The sequence below is a fragment of the Numenius arquata genome, chromosome 4 (genome assembly GCF_964106895.1).
Source record: "Numenius arquata chromosome 4, bNumArq3.hap1.1, whole genome shotgun sequence".
Classification (NCBI taxonomy): Eukaryota; Metazoa; Chordata; class Aves; order Charadriiformes; family Scolopacidae; genus Numenius; species Numenius arquata.
This window is the reverse complement of record NC_133579.1, coordinates 58,244,938-58,265,884: the sequence shown is the minus strand read 5'-3', so window position 1 is coordinate 58,265,884 and position 20,947 is coordinate 58,244,938. Positions and strand designations below refer to the sequence as shown.

General features: G+C 37.6%; 1 protein-coding gene across 1 annotated transcript in view; it reads right to left on the bottom strand.

The window, feature by feature from the left end:
* GMDS (GDP-mannose 4,6-dehydratase) overlaps positions 1-20,947 on the bottom strand; it is a 425,970-nt gene that overhangs the window by 244,107 nt on the left and 160,916 nt on the right. Inside the window, exons 5-6 of the mRNA XM_074146368.1 lie at positions 11,376-11,568; positions 10,431-10,535 (exon numbers count right to left, since the gene is read on the bottom strand). Of these exons, the coding sequence (XP_074002469.1) occupies positions 10,431-10,535; positions 11,376-11,568 (298 nt within the window). The remainder of the gene's footprint in view (positions 1-10,430; positions 10,536-11,375; positions 11,569-20,947) is intronic.

Below are 20,947 nucleotides of genomic sequence, written 5' to 3'. Positions count from 1 at the left end.
TCTAGATCTGTTTTTCTTAAATATTGCATGGTCTTTGGGGAACATTAAATATGCTAAAAATAAAAGAATCGTGTATGTGCAAAACCCTTTTTTTTTGTGTGTGTGTAAAATTCAAACAAGTTTAAAGAAAAATGCCTATTATTTTTACTACATGTCATTTTACTAGTTTATGGACTCATTCACAGTAGCATCTTCATCAGAAGATTCAAACGAAACATGAGCTAGCTGGTGTCCATTGCATATGATTTAAAGAAATGGACTTGAGACTACGAGAATATTTAAACTGTGTTAGAAAACAAAGTATCTGAAACTTGAGAAGGACTGCAGACAGAAACCATGAACTAGAACACAGTAAGGACTGTGATACTAGACTATGCTGAGCTGAACGCAGAGACACTTTCCTAAATGCAGAAACACTGGCACTTCCATGAGGACACATCGAATATACAGGAGACCCATGGAGCCACCTCTTAGCCCAGATGCATGACAAGCACACGTAGCTTTCACCAAAAGACAGATGATTCAAATCACTACCTGGAAATGGCAGCGCATCTGGAAAGGTTATGGCCCAGGACACACAGCGGCACACCATTCTGCTACTCAGAAAAGGAGAAGTGCGTACACTGCCTAGTTTTAAACCTTACAGTGAGCGAAGGTTTGTCCGTGATACCTGAATGACTACCCCAATAGAGAATGACAGCAAATCACACTACTAGCATTAGTCTATCACATACCCCTGTTGAAGAAGAGACAGAACACTTCTGCCATCTCTCACTTTACTTACAACTTACCTAGGAGATATAAAAAAATCAGTGCAAGGATTTGAGAAAAGGAAGTCACATTCCTGCTGAAAAACATATTAAAATTAGCAATTACTGGCCTGATTTTTAATGAGAGATGAATGCAATATTAATGCAAGCAAACAGCATGGATAGAAGGAGTATTTGCAAACTCAAATGAAAGGATTGGCTTTGCTTAAGATTTGAAGGCATTTTAGCGTAAATGCTGGTACCAACCCTAAACAACAAAGTGCTTAAGACAAGGGAATATTTTCTATTTACTCAATTTTCAAGAATTATATACAATTTGGGAAGTTTAAGAACTATTGCCGATCTTTGAAGGTGCACAATGTCTCCATTTATCTTGAAGAAGTACAATACTGGTAAGAAAAGATCTTGTATTCTTTTTTACAGTCTGCAGCAAATAGAAACTCAGTGTAAGTGAGCATACCAGGCAACTCAAGTATCCCTAATAGATGCACACATGCCTGCCAGTGACTCAGAGTATGGGCATGAGGCGGGGCTGAGAAGAGAAAGATGTCAAAACAGCATGCACAAAGGAGATTTATAACTTGAAAGCAACTGTTTCAAAAAATTATAAAAGAAATATAAAGTAAAATGTTTCTCTGTGTTACTGATGCTTTTCTCATGTCATCTGGATGTTTTTTAAGTCCAAAATGAGCTCTGAATTGTCCAGATTCACTCTGCCTAGGCTTGGGATTATTAAAGGATTTTATTTTAAAGTTTCTGGCAAATATTCTCAGTCTACCGATAGATGGATATTGATGCAGTGAACCTTCAATCTCTCTTAACGTAACTTCTTAAATAGAAATATATATATATATATAAAGGGGTATCAACTGGAGGTCCTAGTTGCTTTGCTGGACAACTCTTTTACTACTTGTAAATCTATTCACATTTAATGTCATGAACATCAAAAACAAAACTCCATCAACACTCCTGCAGCATTTCTATAGCAGTGGTTCTCAAACTCACATGTCCTAGGGCAAAAATTAAGAGAAAGTAGAGAACACATGGCATTGTATTCTCTTTGTTGGCTTAGTTTTAATTTGTTTTCGCATACCAAAGAGTAACCCTGAAGGGTTTCATGGGAAACGTGCTAACTATGACCCTGCTGACTATGATAGCTTTGTTTTAACAGCTATCATTCTATAGGGATGAGATACAATACAAATCAAAATATGCAACTAATATTGCAACATCTAAATAGCATGTTGTATCAGGTTTAATTACAATAAATACTTGTAAAGTGTTTGAGAATACTCATGCTTTTGGTTATAGCTTCCATTTTCCAGTTGGTGCCTAACAATTAAGTAGAACATATAATTAAAGTTTAAGTGTCTATGAAAGGCAAATTCTTTAAAAGGAAATATTTTATCATGGTTGGCAAGGTGTGCACTTAGCAGCAGTGTGAGAAACATATAACTGACATTATATACTGCTACAAGTCCTTATAATACAGGTTAAAATCTGCTCAAAAATACTTGCAGTTAAATGAACAAGATTGACACAAATCAGCCGTCTGTCCCACTGCTATGATTTTCAGCTATTTCAAAGTGACAGAGGTTATGTTTATAAACATAAGGCTTTAATGCACTCCCAAAAAGTACATAATGCATTTAATGGCCTGAAATCAAAGTTACTATACATGCAATGTTTGCCTGTGTGGTTTTGCTTCATATTTTTAAACACACCTATCTGGGAACTTTCAGTAAGGACTTAGTGCAATCAAGGCAGAGAAAAATTTGTTCCCAAGTTCAAACCAAGCTCTGACCAAATGCTCTGGCCCTAACCTTCTCCCTGACCTCAGATAAAGTAGCTTACCTTCCTATGATACCACTATAAAATCCTACTAGATGATGAATCTTATCAGAGGTGACGTCTGGTTACATTGCCTTTCTCATTTATTTGCTTTCAATGAACCCTGAAGATTTTATTGAGGAATAATCAGTTTACATTTCCTTCTGCAGTATTTTTTGAGCTACTAATAGTGGAACTGTTTTATGGTGAAATTTAGTCTCTCTTGTTCAGTTTCCCATCTCTTAAATGATCGAGTGGGTTAATTCCAAACAACTTTCCCAGAACAACATGCACTTTCAATGGATCTACTTTTAAAATACTTCTTTAAATTATGCAGGACAAAGTAATTCCCTCTAATGAGAGGGAAATGTCAACCTCTGGGAGAGCTATTTTAAGAAAAACAGGATGCACGCTGCTGAGAAAACTTTTCAGATACTAACATGGGCCTGGTAAGTGTGGCAGTCACAGCATCAGCATGCTTGTCCCTGGCAAAGGGACATTGCTGTGCCTATCAGCAACGCACAAGTGTTGTACACATACAAGATGTGTGTATAAACCTCCTTTCACGTCTCCACACCTGGTAGAAAATGCTGCCCAAAATGTGAAGGTTGCGAAATAAAGCCTGCAGTCTCATGTGCTTAGTAGCAGCTCTGCAGTGATACCCGGCACTCTGAAGATGAGCTGTAAGCAATTTCTAATGGTTGCTGTTTCATATTCTCAGGGGAACACCAGCATCACTGATGTTGGGTTATGTACTAGGAAGTAGACAAAGCAGAATTACACTAGTATATCTCACAAGAAATATATATATTTGAGAGAATTTATGCAAACGATAGTGACACAGAAGTCCTCAGAAGTTTAGGAAATAATTAGTCCAATAACAATTAATAAAATACTAAAAATTCATTAGTTATAGACTCCTAATTCTTGCCTGTATTTCACTTCATGTTGTCATTTACACATTTGCAAAAAAGCAGAACAATCACATTTTCCATTGTGTTCTATCTGGGGATAAACAAATGTAACAAAGGGAAAAAAACAGGGAAATGGGCACCTAAACTACAATATTTCTAAAAACCTTACTACAAGTTTACACATTAATGAAGCCATAAGAACACTACAGGTGAGGTGCATGCTCTGACTATTTTGTTCCCTATTGCTGACTTCCTTATCTTCCATAACATTTTATTTTAAAGTTTGGGGCTGATATTTCATTTAGGAGAAAAAGTCTGCAAATCCTTAGTTTAAGAAACTAACACTGATATCTGCTAATGTAACCTGAGAAATGTTAAGAATTACATGGTAAAGTTTTCTGAATGTAATAGTTTTGACATTTTGTAAATTGTGTGGATGCTCTGCTTTTTTTTTTTTTTTAGAGTAAAAAAGGTTGAAATCAATCATGGAAGATAGCAAAAACTGTAACCTACTTTCTTCTCAACACGGTATAAGCCACAAGGGACCACATGATTTAATGACAAGAAGATGCATCTGATAAGATAATATTTTGCTCAAGGAGAGATCTGGGTTGTGAATGCAGCTGTTCCAAAAATCTAAACCCACAGGCAAGAAATTACTCAGTTTCTGTACGAGCTATATCCATAACTATTTAGATAAACTGATGACAGACCCCAGAAAAGTGCATCAGATGGAGTACAAAATCAAGGCTACTTTGAGATTGAAAAGAAAAAAAATTAAGAGATCATAAAGATTCCCACAAATTATCATCCCAAAGACTGAATCAAAAATATTTCAGTAATTAGACTGTTCAAAACAGCATCTTCCTTCATCAGTGACTCACTTGAGAAAAGTATCTCTCTCTATTGCGATTCAGTTTAGGTACATGATTGTTTTGTTCCCATATGTGACAAGTTCCATGGATGTCAGCTGGACTACCTGCTAAGGGTATGAAGAAATGTTCTCAGTCTTCAATTCTTATTTTAGAAGTCTAGCACTGCTTTTAAAATGCAAGCCCAATCATATTTTGTTGCGATTATACTACACTGATATATCGATATTCGCTAGTACTAGGAAAGTGACTCCAGACCTCAAGATTAAGATGACTCATTAGCAACATGAAAATTAGACAAAAATATCCATATATTGTGATATCCTCTTATCAGTACTATCTAGTTAGTCAGGTTCAACATCAGCAGAATTAACTGAATTCACATATTTTGTAAGGTCAGATCTTTTTCATAGGAGAACTTGCGTACTTAGGTAAAACAGCAGAGAGGCATTACCTGGCAATTCTCTATTATTACAGTCACTACTACTGCAAATCCATCTGTACAAGTAGACCCTAATGCCTGCATTTATCCCTACTGACGTTTCACTGCATGTGTAGATAAGAAAACACCTGCATGGATCACTTAGCAGGATCAGTCTCACAGCAGGGAGAAAAAGCCAGTAAGAATGCATGTCTTCAGGACACTGCATGCTTTCTCTGTTGAAACATGCAAACTAAAAAGCATGAAATGATCTTGGCTTCTACATAGCACACAACTATCTGAGCAACTCCTTTTATGTTGGCCATGGTACTTTGCCATCAAGTTTTCAGTATGCTAGGCAGACAATCCCTGATGATACTAGCCAGCCTGCATTCTTCGCATCCAGTGAGGAGTCGACAAGACACAAGCAACACTCTGCTGTCTTCTGCTATTCAGATGCACTCACGGGTTGGGAAATTTTGTAGTAAAGGAAAGAGACATAGCTCTGCACTGAAAATTTTACATGCTTATGTCTTTCACAGGCCTAAACTTACAAAACGAGCACAAGAAAAAGCCCTTAGTATTTCCAATGCTATTAGGTTGCCCAAGCTCCTCTTGCACAGAACATAAGGAGACTAGCAATTAGTGTCCTCAATCAAAGAAATGAGAAAGGGAAATCTGGCAGATGTTGGCTACATCTCTTTATAGGAGATGCAGGAGAACAGCTGTTAGAGTAGGGATTTCTTGTGAAAGTCGGTAGCAGATGTCACCATCTGCTTCTGCCCTCCCTATGAAATAGAGGCAAAAGGGAGATTGAAAGCTTGTCAAAAAAAAAAAAAAAGAACAATAAAAAACAAATTCAAAAGATACCTAAATGTGTTTACAGTGAATGGGGGAACCCCTTACCCCCTCCCTCCTGACAATGCTGTAATCCAGATGCACAATAAAAGCAAAGAACACTCCCCATTCTCTTTAAATCATAATTTCTTTTCATTTTAATCTTACTACATATACTTTGACAACCTTCAGCCTGCAACCTAACACCTAGCCATTTCCTTCCCGGCTGAAAGAGATCACAGAAATGAGCAGTTGTATCCTTTCCCTCTGGCTATACAGCAATGGTCTGATGACAACTGCTTTACCAGGGTTGGTATCAGACAAACAAAAATTCCCTACTGAATGATCTACACAATGATGTCATGTGTGGAGGCAAAGTATTTATTACTTAGGGAAAAAAAAAAAAACAACCAAAAAACAAACAAAACTTCTGTTGCATTGTGTCAGGAAACATGCTGTACATGTTTGTACATCTTGGAAGATAAAGATCAGATGAGGCAAGCAATGAAGTGGTTAACCAAATCAGAAAGTTATCTCAGACATCCAAAGGCACATCTTGTAAATCTGAGAAAACTCCTTATACAGAACTAAGGAGAAAAAAAAGGGCTTGTCTGGGAAGAAAAAAATGACACTGTCAACAAGTAGTTTGCTTTCTCACTAAGCAAAGAAGGTATTAGTGAGATCCAGAGCCCAACAAAAGAACAGGAATCTTTCCAATGGTGTAAAAAAGGCTTGGATCGAGCCCCAGCTTTCCTGAAAACTAGACTTGCTAATTGCCTCACTCTTCCACTGTCAAAACTGTCATCTCACTGAACTGAAATACCCTTCCTGTATTGCTATAGGGCAGACATTTCTACACTGGTAATACTAGGAGCCACATTCAACCACCAGTAAGAACTTGCTGGCCACCATCGCCCCTGTTTGGTATCCCACAATGTTGTCTTGGGAAAAAAAAAAAAAAAAAAAAAAGCGCATTCTGGAAAAGTTCTTTAGTTTTCCTTTTGTTTGTTTGTTTGTTATTGGAAACAGAGGACACCTTGTATCTTACAACCACTGTAGAGAGTGTTTTGCTTTCCAGCTAGTGTAATATTTAGATAATAAATCAATAAACAAGCTTCTGAAATGGAAGATCACATTCTCCTTTGGTATTGCCATAAATCAGGAAACACTTGAGCTATACCTGGGTAAAAAGTGATGAAAGTAACTGAAGAAACCAGCTTTACCAAGGTATACTGCTAATACAGGTCTTTTCCACAAAGCAAGCAAATTGTGCCTATCTTACATTACCAGACCATCACTGGAAGCATTATGCCAGACCCTCAGCTGGCATAAATCAACATGTCCTATTCACATCAGTGCAGCTGTGTTGATTTATGCGAGCTGAAAAGTATGTACTGGTTAAAAAGTAACTATTTCACCTTATAAAACTATAAAAGTGACTAAGAAATGAAAACTAGTAAGTATAATATAAAGAAAAAATTAGAAAGGAAAGTACTACAGAAGGGCTCAAAGTAGATGTATATTTTATTAAGATTAGTCAAACATAGCCACTCATTTATTCCATATGAGATTTTAGATAATATCCTCTGTTGTTACATACACATATATCTCTTGAGTATCGACACAAGTATTTGTGCAATTTAATAATGCTGTACTATTCCCAGATTAAGACATAAAGCTCAGACAGTGGGTTCAACCAACCTGGAATTTATCGCTGGTGTTTTCTTTAAAGTCACTGTTGCTGTCAGAACATGAAACAGCAGACTTAAAAGCAAGCCCACACAGCGGACTTAAGTGTTTAGATTTGCAGTATGGTGTCACATCTTAAGAACTGCTATTGTTATGGTCTTTCTCTTATTGAGCAAGATAAAAGTAGAAAAATCAAACGATCTTCTCAAAGCCAGCACTTCTCTCAAGCCTTGGTAATTTTCAGAAACAGGAAACCTCTCATATTAGACTTAAGCACTCTTTACCCTTATGAATTCTGCGTAGACTTCCCTATTATTATACAGGCTACATGAGATGAACTACTGGTGCTCCTTTCTGAGTTAAAACTGAGAAGGGTAAAGAGCAGAATTGGTATTCTGAATTAAGAACTGTATATTCCTAAATTCCTTTCAAAGGAAAGCAGCTCTTGAGATTAGACAGTTCTCATTTTCACTAGGCTTGTGTACCACTGCCCCAGCAGTATAATATCTGAACACCATATGAAGAGAGATCACAAAACAAACTCTTTACAATTGTCTCTTCAGTTCAGTCTCAGTGACCAGCTGCTAACAGCCACTTTCACCATGAGTACTGGTACTTCAAATACAAATACTCTATTTGATCACAGTCCACAGGCTGGCAGGTACCAAAAATGCATTCTGTTCATCCTTACCATTGCCTGACAGTGTAACATACCTCATGGATCCCTGCCTACAAGAAATAGGAGGATTTGTTTCTTCACAGACTTTCCCTATGAATACATTCACTGTAGGAAGCTTACAGAAATTTTCAGAAGTATGATTAACACTTCAGATATGGGGAAAAAATATGCACTGGCTGCCTGGACAAATCAACTCTGCACCTCAGCAAGAGGCACTGCCACAACCCTCTGCTCTCTACTGATTCCCGGGCATTATGTTTTGTGCAGACAACATGCACTTAATATCACCATCGACAGGATGCTGTATTCGATCAATTCCATGTAACACTAAACCAACTGGAATAATCATATGTAATATTGGAATAAAACATGTATTGGTTGATTTAGGTATTCCCAATCTCTGAAATCAGTAAGGAATAAAAAAAAAAAAAGACAAATCATAAGGCATATTAAAACTACCATGTATATTACCATATCTGCATAGGAGTTAGAAATCCCAGTTAAATCCTCTTTTCCACCCAGAGTGCCTTTGCAGTCCTCAAAAACGTTAGGAAAGCGATGAATGGCTATTAAGAAACAACCTCAAAACTACTTTTCTTCTATTTTCTTCTCTGCTTAAATTTTCAGACTTTCTCCCATAAGAACACTAAGCAAATGGCACTGGGCTGTGATTACAGTTGCTTTCATGGCATGTATTCCTGATAAGGTGAATGGAGCCAACTGAAACCATTTCTAAGATGAGATTCCTGTTCGTGGCATAAGGAGCTTAAAAATGCACCCACCACATACACACAACCAAAAGCACAGCCCGAGACTTCAAAGCACATGCTTGGGTTCTCCACAGGGACATTAAGTGTGTTGAAAAGAGACTTCGGATTGACAGCTCCACTGCAGCAGTGTCAAAGCTGGAACAAATGTCAGAGGGATCAAAATAGCAAAGAGCACTCTTTCAAAATGGCACGAGCTTATAGAGAAGCAGCACAAATGGTAAATATGTTCCTATAATTTCTATCTCTTCTTGTAGCTCCTTAGTGTTACTAGAAATCATGCCAAGCTAATATTTGTCACTGAATATTCTTTATTTGGTCATAATGTTTTAATTACGCAATGGTAACTCAGAGGAATTTGGGCATTAGTTTAAAGTGCACCGAGACTATAGAGCAGTGAACTCTTTAAAAGAAAGCAAAGTATTAGGGCTTCTAAATGAAACAATCTAGTGAATTTGATTCTCTTTTAATTTTGAACTTGTACTGTCATCTGCCCCAGTGAAGTGATGCACCAACTTTTATCACCAAGTATTTGATGCGCCACTTACTGTAAATGCTGCCTACCCAGTGTACTATGAGGTTTTGCAGCTATGACTCCCAAAGATTGAAATCAATATTCAAACCCTATTGACACTGACTCCTCCTTTCTTCTTTTTTTTTTTTTTTTTTTTTTTTTTTTTTTTTTTTTTTTTAAATAGAGTTGCAGTTATGGTCCATTTTATATTTGTAAGTATGATTAAAATTATTATATTTTCTGCTAGGCTATAATTTATATAATAGCATTCCTGTAAAACTTGAATTTATTTTTCATTTAGAAACAGACCACAATAAAAGGCTTCTGCATTGAGAATCCAGTTTTCTGTGTTAATTTAAAGTTTAATTTTAGCATGTTTTATACAGTCACAGTACTTTAAGGGCAGAGGAATACTGTCATTGTGTAAGAAACTTTTAATCAACCGTGGACACTTACTCAAACTAAATACCAATATTAATTGTTCATAAAGTACTGCAAGAGGAAAAGGGATGATTAAGTGGAATTTAAGCTGCATTACTATTAAGGATTAAACAGAAAGGCATTTTAAAGCCATGTGTTAAAAGCCATCTTGTCAGAAGGTATGGGCCATAATCCACAAATTTTTCAAAATATACCAGGCTGTACTCATTAGTCTTATAAATTTAGAGGGTCGGTTATTTCTGCCTCTGAATTTGACATTTATACGCAAATAAAAACCTTGCCCACAAGTCACACCTGAAATTGCACGTTTTGCAGTTGCCCACTTAAACGTTTAGAAAACCTGTCTTTTAATGTGTCACTTTAACGTTTTAGGCTTGACCGGTTATCAAGAGGGAAAGAAAACTGGGTTATTGCAGTCTCTTGAAAGCACTGATACACAAAATCAGATACACAAGCCTCCTCCGTTCAACATCAGAGGGCTATGAAATGGAATACGATGCTTGAAAGGGAAAGCTGCTGTTCTGCAGGCTCTGAGACTGCCAGGAGGGCTGCATGAAATGCAACGAGCAGGCTACGAGCCATGACACCCTGCCTACAGAATTTTGGCAAGTTTAAATGAAACCTGTGGTTGTATTGTTTCATTTTCCGGTCAGAGGTACTCAAAGTCGGGAACAATTTCACATGGATATTTCTAACCTCTCCTGGGGCTTTCATGATTGAAGAGGATTCCGTTCACAGCAAAAAGATTGTAGGCCTCTCTGAAGTTCACCACAATCCAGTAGGCATACAGTTTTGCTGCCCCTAAAAAGTAATTTTAAAGCGTTATATATATCTGCTCTGCTCATACACAGCTTAGACACACACATACACCTCTCTCTCATGCGCTGGGTGAAGTCCACATTTCAACAGCAGAATGCATTAGAATTTGATTCATTCCCTATATGTGTCACATTTCATCTGGAAAAAATATCCAGCAGCTGAACGGGAAAATACTCCTTTTCTGTGCAGCCTCTGAACTGGCCAGGAAGCGTTAGAGCACTTTCTCACTTGTTTTCTTATGCACACTCAAGCATAGCACTTTTTCTTTTACAATATAATTAACACAGCCAGAGCGTGTGAAATACGCCACTGCAGTGACCTCTGCTAATAAAAAAGAAATCTACTTTGGAGGAATAAAAGCGAAAATCTGGTGCCTTAACACCCAAATTGATTTGAAACTTTATCACCAAAGGCCTCCATGCACATTGCTTTAATAAGTGTTTCAAATTTCATGCGAGTTCATGAAGGAAGAAGTGAGCTCTTGGGAGTTTTTCATTTAGGCAACAAAAAATATGAAACCTTATCACTTCAGTGGTCTCACAACCCTTTGTGAAGAGCCACCCTTCCCCCCGCTCTACACAGCGCTCTCTACCTCTGAGCTGAATGAACACGGTCTTGTGAAGTGAGATGCTAGTTTCCAACCCCCAGGCAATGGCAGCAAATACTTTTTATACAGTAATTCATAAAGGTATGCCTCTCAACATGTCTAGTCACTTTAGCTCTATCGTCATTCTAATCTCACATCCAAATTACTTCAGCCCTGAGACATTTGTGGAGAGAACAGACAGACAGACACTCCACACATGCATCAGCGATCCTCACCGTAAGGCGATCTTGGGTAAAAAGGGGTGGTCTCCTTCTGCGGGATTTCTTGCACTTTTCCAAAAAGTTCACTGGTGGAGGCTTGGTAGAACTTCACAGAGTTGATAAGGCCACAGGTCTTAATAGCATCTAGGAGCCGTAAAGTGCCAACCCCGTCAACATCAGCAGTATATTCTGCTAGGTCAAAAGAAATCTTGGGGAGAAAAAGGAAAAAAAAGAATCATCAATTTTACCAGGGGAACCAGAACATGCCACGGTCATGTACAATCAAAGTAATACATCACTTGTCACAGACCATCTAGGCACTTCTGTACAGAGTAGATGCTCAGTTTACAAAAGTACCCTCAAAGGATATCTAAGAATAAACCAGTAGTTCCATAAATAGCAGAACCAAAAGACTGGTGTTCCCTGATTTCTCTCTCAGGATTATTTTCCCATGTGAAGTAAGGGGTAAGCCTCCCCACAGGCAGGAGCATTATCAGGCTCTCTCTCATCTCCACAGCTGCCAATTTTCACAATATTCACTTGGGCTTAATATCTTTGACAGACTTGAATTTTGACAAAATTATCCAAAATATATTTTAAAAAAATACTAGGTTAGACGGACAGCATGACTACATAAACATTTATTAAAAAAACCCCACAAACTTTAAACACAGTCCAAAGTTTTGCAATTTAAACACACATCAAAATGGAGAGAAGACTAGAAATAGCTGTTATCAAGCAAGACTCCCAGCCCCACCTGACTAAGGCGTACCAGAGCTGTGGCTTTTGCACAGAGATTAGAGGGATGATGAAGTGGGAGAGCAAGTGATGAAGTGGAGGTATCCAAAAAAACTCAGCCATCTCCTCCAGCTGACATATCCTTCAAAGTATGATAATAAACTCATGTGCGCTGCTGAGCCAAGTCTCCTCTTTCTCTCCCTGCTCCAGTAGTTCTCAGTTATCTTTATGATGAGCTTGGTTGTGGCATAGGCCACAAGACATGCTTGAGTCTAAGCTTTCAGAGTGTATAAAAAAACACATTAATTTTATTCCTTGCAATTGCAGAAGAAAAAAACTGGGAAAAGTTAGCTGAAGGTAAGAGATGTGTCGTGACCATCCCAGTCTGCGGACAGCAGAAAAAATGCTTGGACAGGAGTTCATTCTGCTTGCTTGATTGATATGGGCTGCTTGTTTGGACATGCTGGCAGAGCTCCTGGAGTCTCAAGAACTTTCTCCCATCAGTGTCCATCACAGAGACATATTCCTCCTTCCTTCTACATCCTCTCTCCAACCCAGGATTTTGCTTCTGTATGGCAGTTTTAAAAAGATGTTTCCTGTTTATACTGCCAATATCATAAAAAATGAAAGGACTTTTAGAGCAATCTCCTCCGATGCCTGTACCCAAGGAAGAATAACGCTACCCATGTTCCCTCTGACTGATGATTGACTTTCAGGAAGAGCTCTAGAGTGATGGCAATGTTACAGTCTTTTTATATAATCTAGGCTTGAGGTTAGTGAGACACTACCAATGTCAAATACTACAAATCTGTGATACCTTCTTTGTTAGTCTTCATTGACAGGGTTACTACTAATGAAGTATAGGGTAAATGACCATAGCTGGTCAAGCTGAGCTATCACAGTGAGATCAGTGGGAAACCTCCCATTTACCAGGTATTTTTTCAGGCTCTCTGCCGATTCAGACAGATAGCCCTGTATTCATTTCTCCTGTTAAGCCACTTTCCCTATTCAGTAATCACTAGAGGTTTAAGGCTTATTTACACAGCAGATGAAATAAAAATAATTAGATTAATTTGAATTTGCACTTATGGTTAATTCAAAACAGGTATGAGATAATCTAAATTGTGTTCCTGTGCTGCAAAATAAAAATGTTCTCACATAGTTTTGATCTGAAATAGCTAGTGCTATGAACTAAAACAAACTTTACTTTTTTATTTTTTTTAACCAAAATGAAAAAAAAAAAAAAAGAAACATGATACTTGGCTTGTTAACCTGGTATGACCCAGCTGAAATTGAGCACTGATCTACTCAGAAGTGCTGAGCATTTTTTGTTGTAATCCATTTGGCACAAAGATGACAGCCACTTAAGGTGTCTCAGCTTTGCTGTCAGAGTAACTCTTAGGAAAACGTCTTAATGAATAGGTGATACAGTCAATAATGCACTAATGAACACGAATTAGTATATTTACCATGTGGCTAGCACCTTCACATATTCATAGTAACATCCTAGCTCTCCAATTAAAGGCAAAACACGAACAGTAGCAGAACCAGGAATTTACCTATATTAAGGCATTGTTTCCAACAAATAACCTTCTAAAAACATCACCCCAAAATGCATATCTTTGCTTACATGTTCTACTACGAGGGTAAATGGCACATATAACTGAGGTGGTCTTAAATCAGAGATTCCAGATTATGAAACCTCTTAAGCAGAGTGAGCAATGAGCCTGCAGCAGCAGCACCAGGGACTGCTCTCGGCTGATGCAGAGACCAGTTTCACAAGAGATGTTTTCCCTATTGCCTTATGAATGACCTCAGTCTTCACCTAGAAAAATCACTCCCCCGGGTGTGAGGTAATTCTGCCTCTGCGCTGGCTGGGTCTGAGTGTCCCCAAGCAGAAACCACCAGCTTTGTGCCTGTTTGGTGGTTTTGTAATGTGGACTATTGTTCACAAGGGACAGGACCCAGACCACTAAACCCATTTCATTTTGGAGTGCAGGTTAGACTAGAATGGCATTCACGAAAATAAAAAATGGTTTTATCCACTAAAACCTCCAACACCGAAACCATAGGATGGTTAAGACACTCTGTCCAGCTTAGGGGCATTAACATGGCAATACATTTAAATGCGCACTGGATTCTAATTCAAAGTTAACAATGTAAAGGAGTTTTATAAAATACTGGAGTGATTAAGCAGTTACAAATGAAGCAGACAGTGCAGGAAAAACTGCTGAGTTATCCATTACCACATTATTTATCTCTCCTTATACACATTATTTTGTGCAAGACCAGCAGAAAGACCAAAGTTAAAACATAAAATAAAATTTAAAAAGGCAGGGGCCTCATTAAGAGGGATGTGCAATAGAGAATTGATATGCATGCACAACACAAAAAAAGATCAGGGTCTGAGTTACAGAAACCAAATCAGATTCAATAAATGTTACTCATAGAAATTATCTTGGCTGGTCCACTGAGTTCAGTCAGACTACCTGAGAGAGTAAAAACTTCATGGAAATTACTGCAAAGGCAGGTGCAGGAAGGCTAAAAGCAAGCCATGCTTTCTGAAAGCTCAAACATTTATGCAGTGGAAAAAAGAGCTTAGGTGATGAGTTCAGATGAGCTTAATCTGAGAGTTTTCAAACAGCCTAATTTATGACAACTGTTTTAAGTGCCTGAATTAGGAAGCTCAACTCCCTGAAGACAGTGGTGAGTTAGAGCAGAAAGCCTTACAGAGGTGCTCTTGACCATGCTTTGGAGTAACTATATGCACACTAGTTTAACTTAACTTCCTAAAACAGATGCTCCATTTTAACCTCAAAAATCCAAAACTATCAGTTACTATCAACTGTGTAAAGGCAGCCATGCAAATAACAACTTTTTTTGAAGAGAAACTTCTTTTTTTAAACTTTTTTTTTTGTTCTTCTAACAACTGGAGTAGGGAAAAGAAGATCCTTTGCCTGGTAGAAACTTTAAACCTGAAAGTTTTCTCAAAGAGTATTGAAGGCATGGATCCAATACTTCTTTGCCCTCTTTGGACAGACTTTGTGACAAAGGGAAAGAGTAATATACCAACAAAACAGAGACTGTCTACTTGGAATATGTTAGTCTGAGTGCCCTGGCACCCCCTTCCCATGTACAATGAGGACAGCGTGCTTTTGGGTTTGTCATAGTTGATCTTTGGAGATACTGTGAATGCATACATTTCAGATGTATCTATTTATTCCATTTAGTAAGTAGTAATAGCAGTGTACCATTAGCAGAGGACAGAACAACATGAAGACACTTAAATCCTTGGCTAAACGTCCTTCAGTTCCAGGTTTTCAGCCCTGAACACCTTGCAGAATTGTCTTAAAGAATATTAAAAAGGAATCCTTACATACATGGGACTATTATATACCGAGTATATTCAATGCTGGATTCATCCCTAATACAGTATATTTCAAATATATTCTTGGGCAAGTATGAATTTCCACAGCAAGGCTGACCCATAGGATGATAAAAATTTCTTGCAAAGACCATGATTTCATTAGTTGTGTCCTATGATTCTAAGAATGTTACAATATGAATACACTGAAGCACATTATGTGTCTTCTTTCATGCATCTCCAAGAATGACAATGAATTTTGTGAACTGGTTTCTACCTTTTGAATTTGAACTCTTTCCCCCACCCCTTTCTTGCTTTCATTCTAATTGCCAGATTCAAACTTTACAAGAGATTTGAATTTAATAGAGCAATGTTAAATATGATGTTTCCCAACTGATCATTCAAAACCAAGCTTAGTAAGGTCTTTAACAAGATTTAAAAGCTTACTGAAAACTATCTAAATGAAAACATATGGGTCTTACCCTCCACAAGAACACATTCCTATCATGTCTACAACTACTATACACAAGCCTGCAGACTTAATAATACTTGCTTCTTACCAATGCCTTGTCAACAGTAGGGATACTCCGCAAATATGTATCAATCTAGCACACACACAGGTTTCGCTTTGTGAAATACTTCTCTGTTTTGTCATTCAGAACAATCCAACAGATGGGCTGCAATCATATTAACTATTAGCTTTCAATCAAAAATAGCGCGTGCTAGCAGAATATGCTCCAATGCTCTACCAAAGGAATATAAATAACAATTTGAAATTTCATCTCTTTCTTACAGCCTTCTCAGTTTCAGAAGATGGGATTTCTGGAAGGCTGGTGTTATGAGTGAAGCTTATGTGAATCCTTAGGAGGAAATAGGATAATATAAATGTAAATTATTATTCTTTCACTGTAAAAGCAAAGGTGGCTCTCCTAACTATAACATTAAAATAAGCATCTTTGCTCTCTTGCAAAAACTTATAATAGATTCTTTTGATATGTACTAGGTCTCTTTAAGCATTGAGAAAGGTTTACACCTGAGAAGAAAATCACAAAGTGGAAAAATGCCTCAGAAATGTTTCAAGTCTCACAAGTATTACAGCGGTTACTTTTCTGTATTCTTTAAAATCAATTCTGTTTGCTTTGAATATTCAGTGTGCCTTCTACTGCCAATAAAAACCACTGGGATCACTTATATCATCTTAGTAAACAAACTGCTCAACCCCTAGGAACAGGCATTTAAAGCAAAACATTCCAGTTGCTAAATCTAATACAGACTATGGGCCAAGCATTCCTATAAAGTCCTAACACACTGGGGGAAAAAGTCCTAGGGATTTTAGGAAATATAAAGAATTTAGGGGATTTGGGGGGTGTCAAGTGGATAGGGAAGAACCTATATATCTACAAAAATGTCAGGCAACCTTCTAGGAGAATATGACAATTCCTCTTCCCCTCAATCCCTTAACTCATAACAACAGCTTAACTCATTGCCCTCTCACGCAGTGAAAGAAGTAGTTGAAAGATACCAAAATCCCCCAAACAACTATATATTTTTTTTTATATAGAAAAGTAATCAATTCAATACCTCTGAACTGCTTATTATTAAGCAACACTCTTGATATCTTAAAGCCCTATTCAACTTCTTAGCTAAATAGAAATTGACTGAAAAAATAATGACTGGAATTTTGGATAAAAGGAATATGCCTTTTGTAGATTTATCTTCTTTCCTGTTTCTTTCCCTGTTTTCCCATAAATAAAACAGAAAAAATAAAGTGATATGTATAAAATTAGAGTAATGTGACAACATGATTATAAGCAGAGAATTAGCAGGAAAGAGTTTTGTAAGTAGAAGAATTTTTCCTAAAATTCATGTTAACCCAAGTCATTCACAACACTGCTGTAGCAAAAAAACTTAAACAACTTGGATTTTGATGCAAAGGAATAAGCAGTGTGGTTGATAAAAAACCTGCTTCTCTGCCAGTACTTATGTGGAGGTCCCTGTGGTTGACTTCCACTGAAGTTCTGTCATACTCTGTACTGCAGGCTGAGTGAGGGGAGAGATTCTTGAAGTGTTTAGAAGTTTGGTTTTGACATCGGTGGGCCAGTATTTCACCTTCACCCCTAAGTGAGAAGACCCAAACCAAAGTGCAAAAATAAATGATTTGTTGTTTCATGATTTTAAATGATCCTTCATGATCTTCATATTCTATAACCTGTCATAAACCACAACAGACTCTGCTTCAGCGACCAGCTCAGTTTTACACAAGTAGCCCTAAAGTGGTTTTCATTACACGCAAAAAAGAGGAGCTTGAATGTAAACCTGTTCATTGCCTCGAATACAGACACATGCCTTTGCACCCTCAAAAGGAGCACAAATGAGGGGTGAAGCAGAGCTGAGCTCATTCACAGCTCCTCACTGTTCATTTCTACAAGTATATTGAGATCTGGGAAATGCAGGGGGGGAAGGGGTGGGATGAAGCAGAAGCCTCACAAAAAAAGTATACTTCTAAGTCTGAAAAAAATTTACTCAGGATAACAACAAGAGCAAAAACATGCATCACCTTTCACTATGTCCCCAAGGGTCACTTGGGGACTGCATTGCAGAATCCAAAAGCAGCTACTACCTTTCACTTCCACGAGCACTAAAAAGTTCATAAACAGCTAGTTATACCGCTATTGTCCACACAAGGTGCAACAGGAGTGCTGCTAGACTGCCTGAAGTCCCCAACTATATTGCAGTTGAACTACACTGCAGCAAAGCCTTCCCTTAGGGGCAGATACTTTCTTTGTGTAGCTGAAATACTCAAAGATTTGGGGCAAGCAACCCCTAACATACTCCACAGTGTATGTCTATATGGCAATGTCCGATGGTGTTGCTTAAGTAAGTTTTCCTTATAACTCTCCGCCTGATTAATTGCAAGCTCTTGACGCAAACTCTCTGAATTAATCTTTAAAGAGAAATAGCTTGGCATTATTAAAACAAGTTTCCTTTTTCCCCTCTTATGAGCAGAAACTAATACTTGGTTTTTGCTGGGAAAAAAAGAGAAAGAGAAAATCCAACACAAAGCAGAGGATAAGCATGGAGAAATACTCCCTCAGTAGTTAAGGTTTTTATATTTATCAAACTAGTAGGGGTTGATAGTTGGATTCATTATTCAGTTTCTTTAACAAGTGCCTCCTCAGGGTTCCCTGGCAAACCACAGCTGTGGTTGTAAATCCAGCTCATGAGGTCATCACATTCATCTTTGCCTTCAAAGCATCCCACTGGTAGATGCCAGACCAGTTAAAAGATACAGAAGAACCACCACTATTTTTTAAAATTTTAATGCCACAATCCTTAAATTGGAATATCCGTTCCCTTTGAGATCCATTTTAACAAAACAAAGGCTCCTACATCATGTACAGTTGTCTTGGCTGTTGACTGTTGATTGAAAGTTGTGTTTTGGAACAGATCTTCAAATAGAGGTAATTTGTAAATTGTTTATTCTTCTGTTTATTGATTTGATAATTTAGTGGATTAATTTAACAGACTGGATTAAAAGAGAGTTGCCCAGAGACAGGTCAAAAGGCAAGGATGCAAGTTGAAACATGAAAAATTACAATTAGGTATTAGGAAAAAAAGGTTCACAACACTGAAACAGGTTGTGCAGAGAGGCTGTGGCATCTCCACCCTTGCAGATACTCAAAACTCAATCAGACATAGCCCTGAGCCACCTGCTATAAGATGGCCCTGCTTTATGGAAAGAGTTGATCCAGATGACTTTCAGAGATTGCTCCCAAACTAAATTATTGCACAATTTTAAGACAGGGAGATGGGATTACAGCAGTGTGCATCAATGCTCAGACACATCGCACCATCCAATGAGTAGAAAGTGGATGCACAGTGTGCAAGGATGAGGCCTGATCTTGTAGAAAATCAGAGATTTCTACGGAGGGAGTGGAGAGCTGTTCACAGCAGCTTTTCAGAGTCACATAGTCCAATTCATCATATCTCCTCCACAGAAGAGCTTCAGATAGAGGAATGCTCAGATCTGATAGTGAAAAAAAATACCAAAGTGGAGGAGGAGAAGGAGGAGGGATATCACAGAACAAGAGATTCAGTATGGCCATAAACCTTTGTCACAAAAATGTAACCTCCCCATTAGTTTTGCTTATCTTCTCATCCATTTGTTATTAATTTGATGGAACTGGGGAGTTGTCAGGGTTATGTGATGCAAGGGATTTATCTTGCAGAACAATCTCCAACCCACTGTTCAAAGTCTTTAGTTTCAAATTACAGAGATTAGAAAAGAAGCTTTTAAAAAAGTGTTGATTCTTTATTCATTTTCAGCATGATTTTGTTCAGGGATAGTTTCAAAAATATATGTTTACCCAAGTTTTTAAGTACATGCAGCAAAGTCAGGATGGGCTTCGATGTTTCAAATTTTGTAGCTTCAATGGCTAGTAACACTATAATACCCTAAAAGCTTTCTGAAGTCCAGCTGTGCCAAAAGCTTTAAATGCTGTTTAGTAGAAAGACAAAAAAGGGTAACTTGCAGAGTCACTAGAGAACATTCAAAGAGAGATGTAAAAAGATAGCCAATTCATTTTGCTTTATATGTACCAGGGGAATAGACAGCTACGAATAACATGCATACAGGGAATGCAGTCACTTTGGAAGAAATAGCACCATTTTTACTCACTTCCACATGTAAAGAAATTAATTTAAAACAAACAGGTTATTTAAAATTCTAACGTGACAAGTAGGTTGTGGTATTAATGTATTTTTTTTACTTCTTATGCTTTTTAAAAAAGTTTTATCCTTGCTTCTTTGGTGCTTTCAGAACACATAGAAAGATGCTTTGTACAGAAATGATAAAACCTCATCACAAGCAAAAAGAAAGAAAAGAGAAACAAAACCCACAAAACCCAACAAACCTTCAACACCTTATGATTTTGACAGACTTCCAGTAGATGGCAAGATATACACTGAATTAAAGCAATAATCTATTAGTGCACAGCTTTATTGACAACAAATAGGATCTCCTCTCTTTTCCTCCCTAGCCAACAAGACTGCGAAACATGACTTAACACAACAGACCTTCCCAAATGTTGATACAACTTCTGCGTTGCCTAGAAGCTAGAATTACCCTAATGCTTTGCAAATGACTACCTTGCCTGACTCTCTTGTAACTCCTACTGATGTAAAAGGTAAAATTTCCCTCGGTTTATGGGCCCCGCCAGAAGTCTTGCTTTTTCAATCAGAGCAAAATTATATATTTTCAGCATTTATTATTATCACTTAAGTTTATTACTTCTCAGACTGCAGTTCCTCATGTCAAATGATACAGTTCTAGAAAAATCGGAAGCAATCCAAACAACTGTTTCTCAGGTACCCCTGAATTACCAAAAATGCTCCTCCTTCCATAAGGAAATAGACTTAAAACAATATTTCATACATGGATTTTTAGCAGATTTGAATATGGACTAGGTCTTTTTTCCTTCTAAGG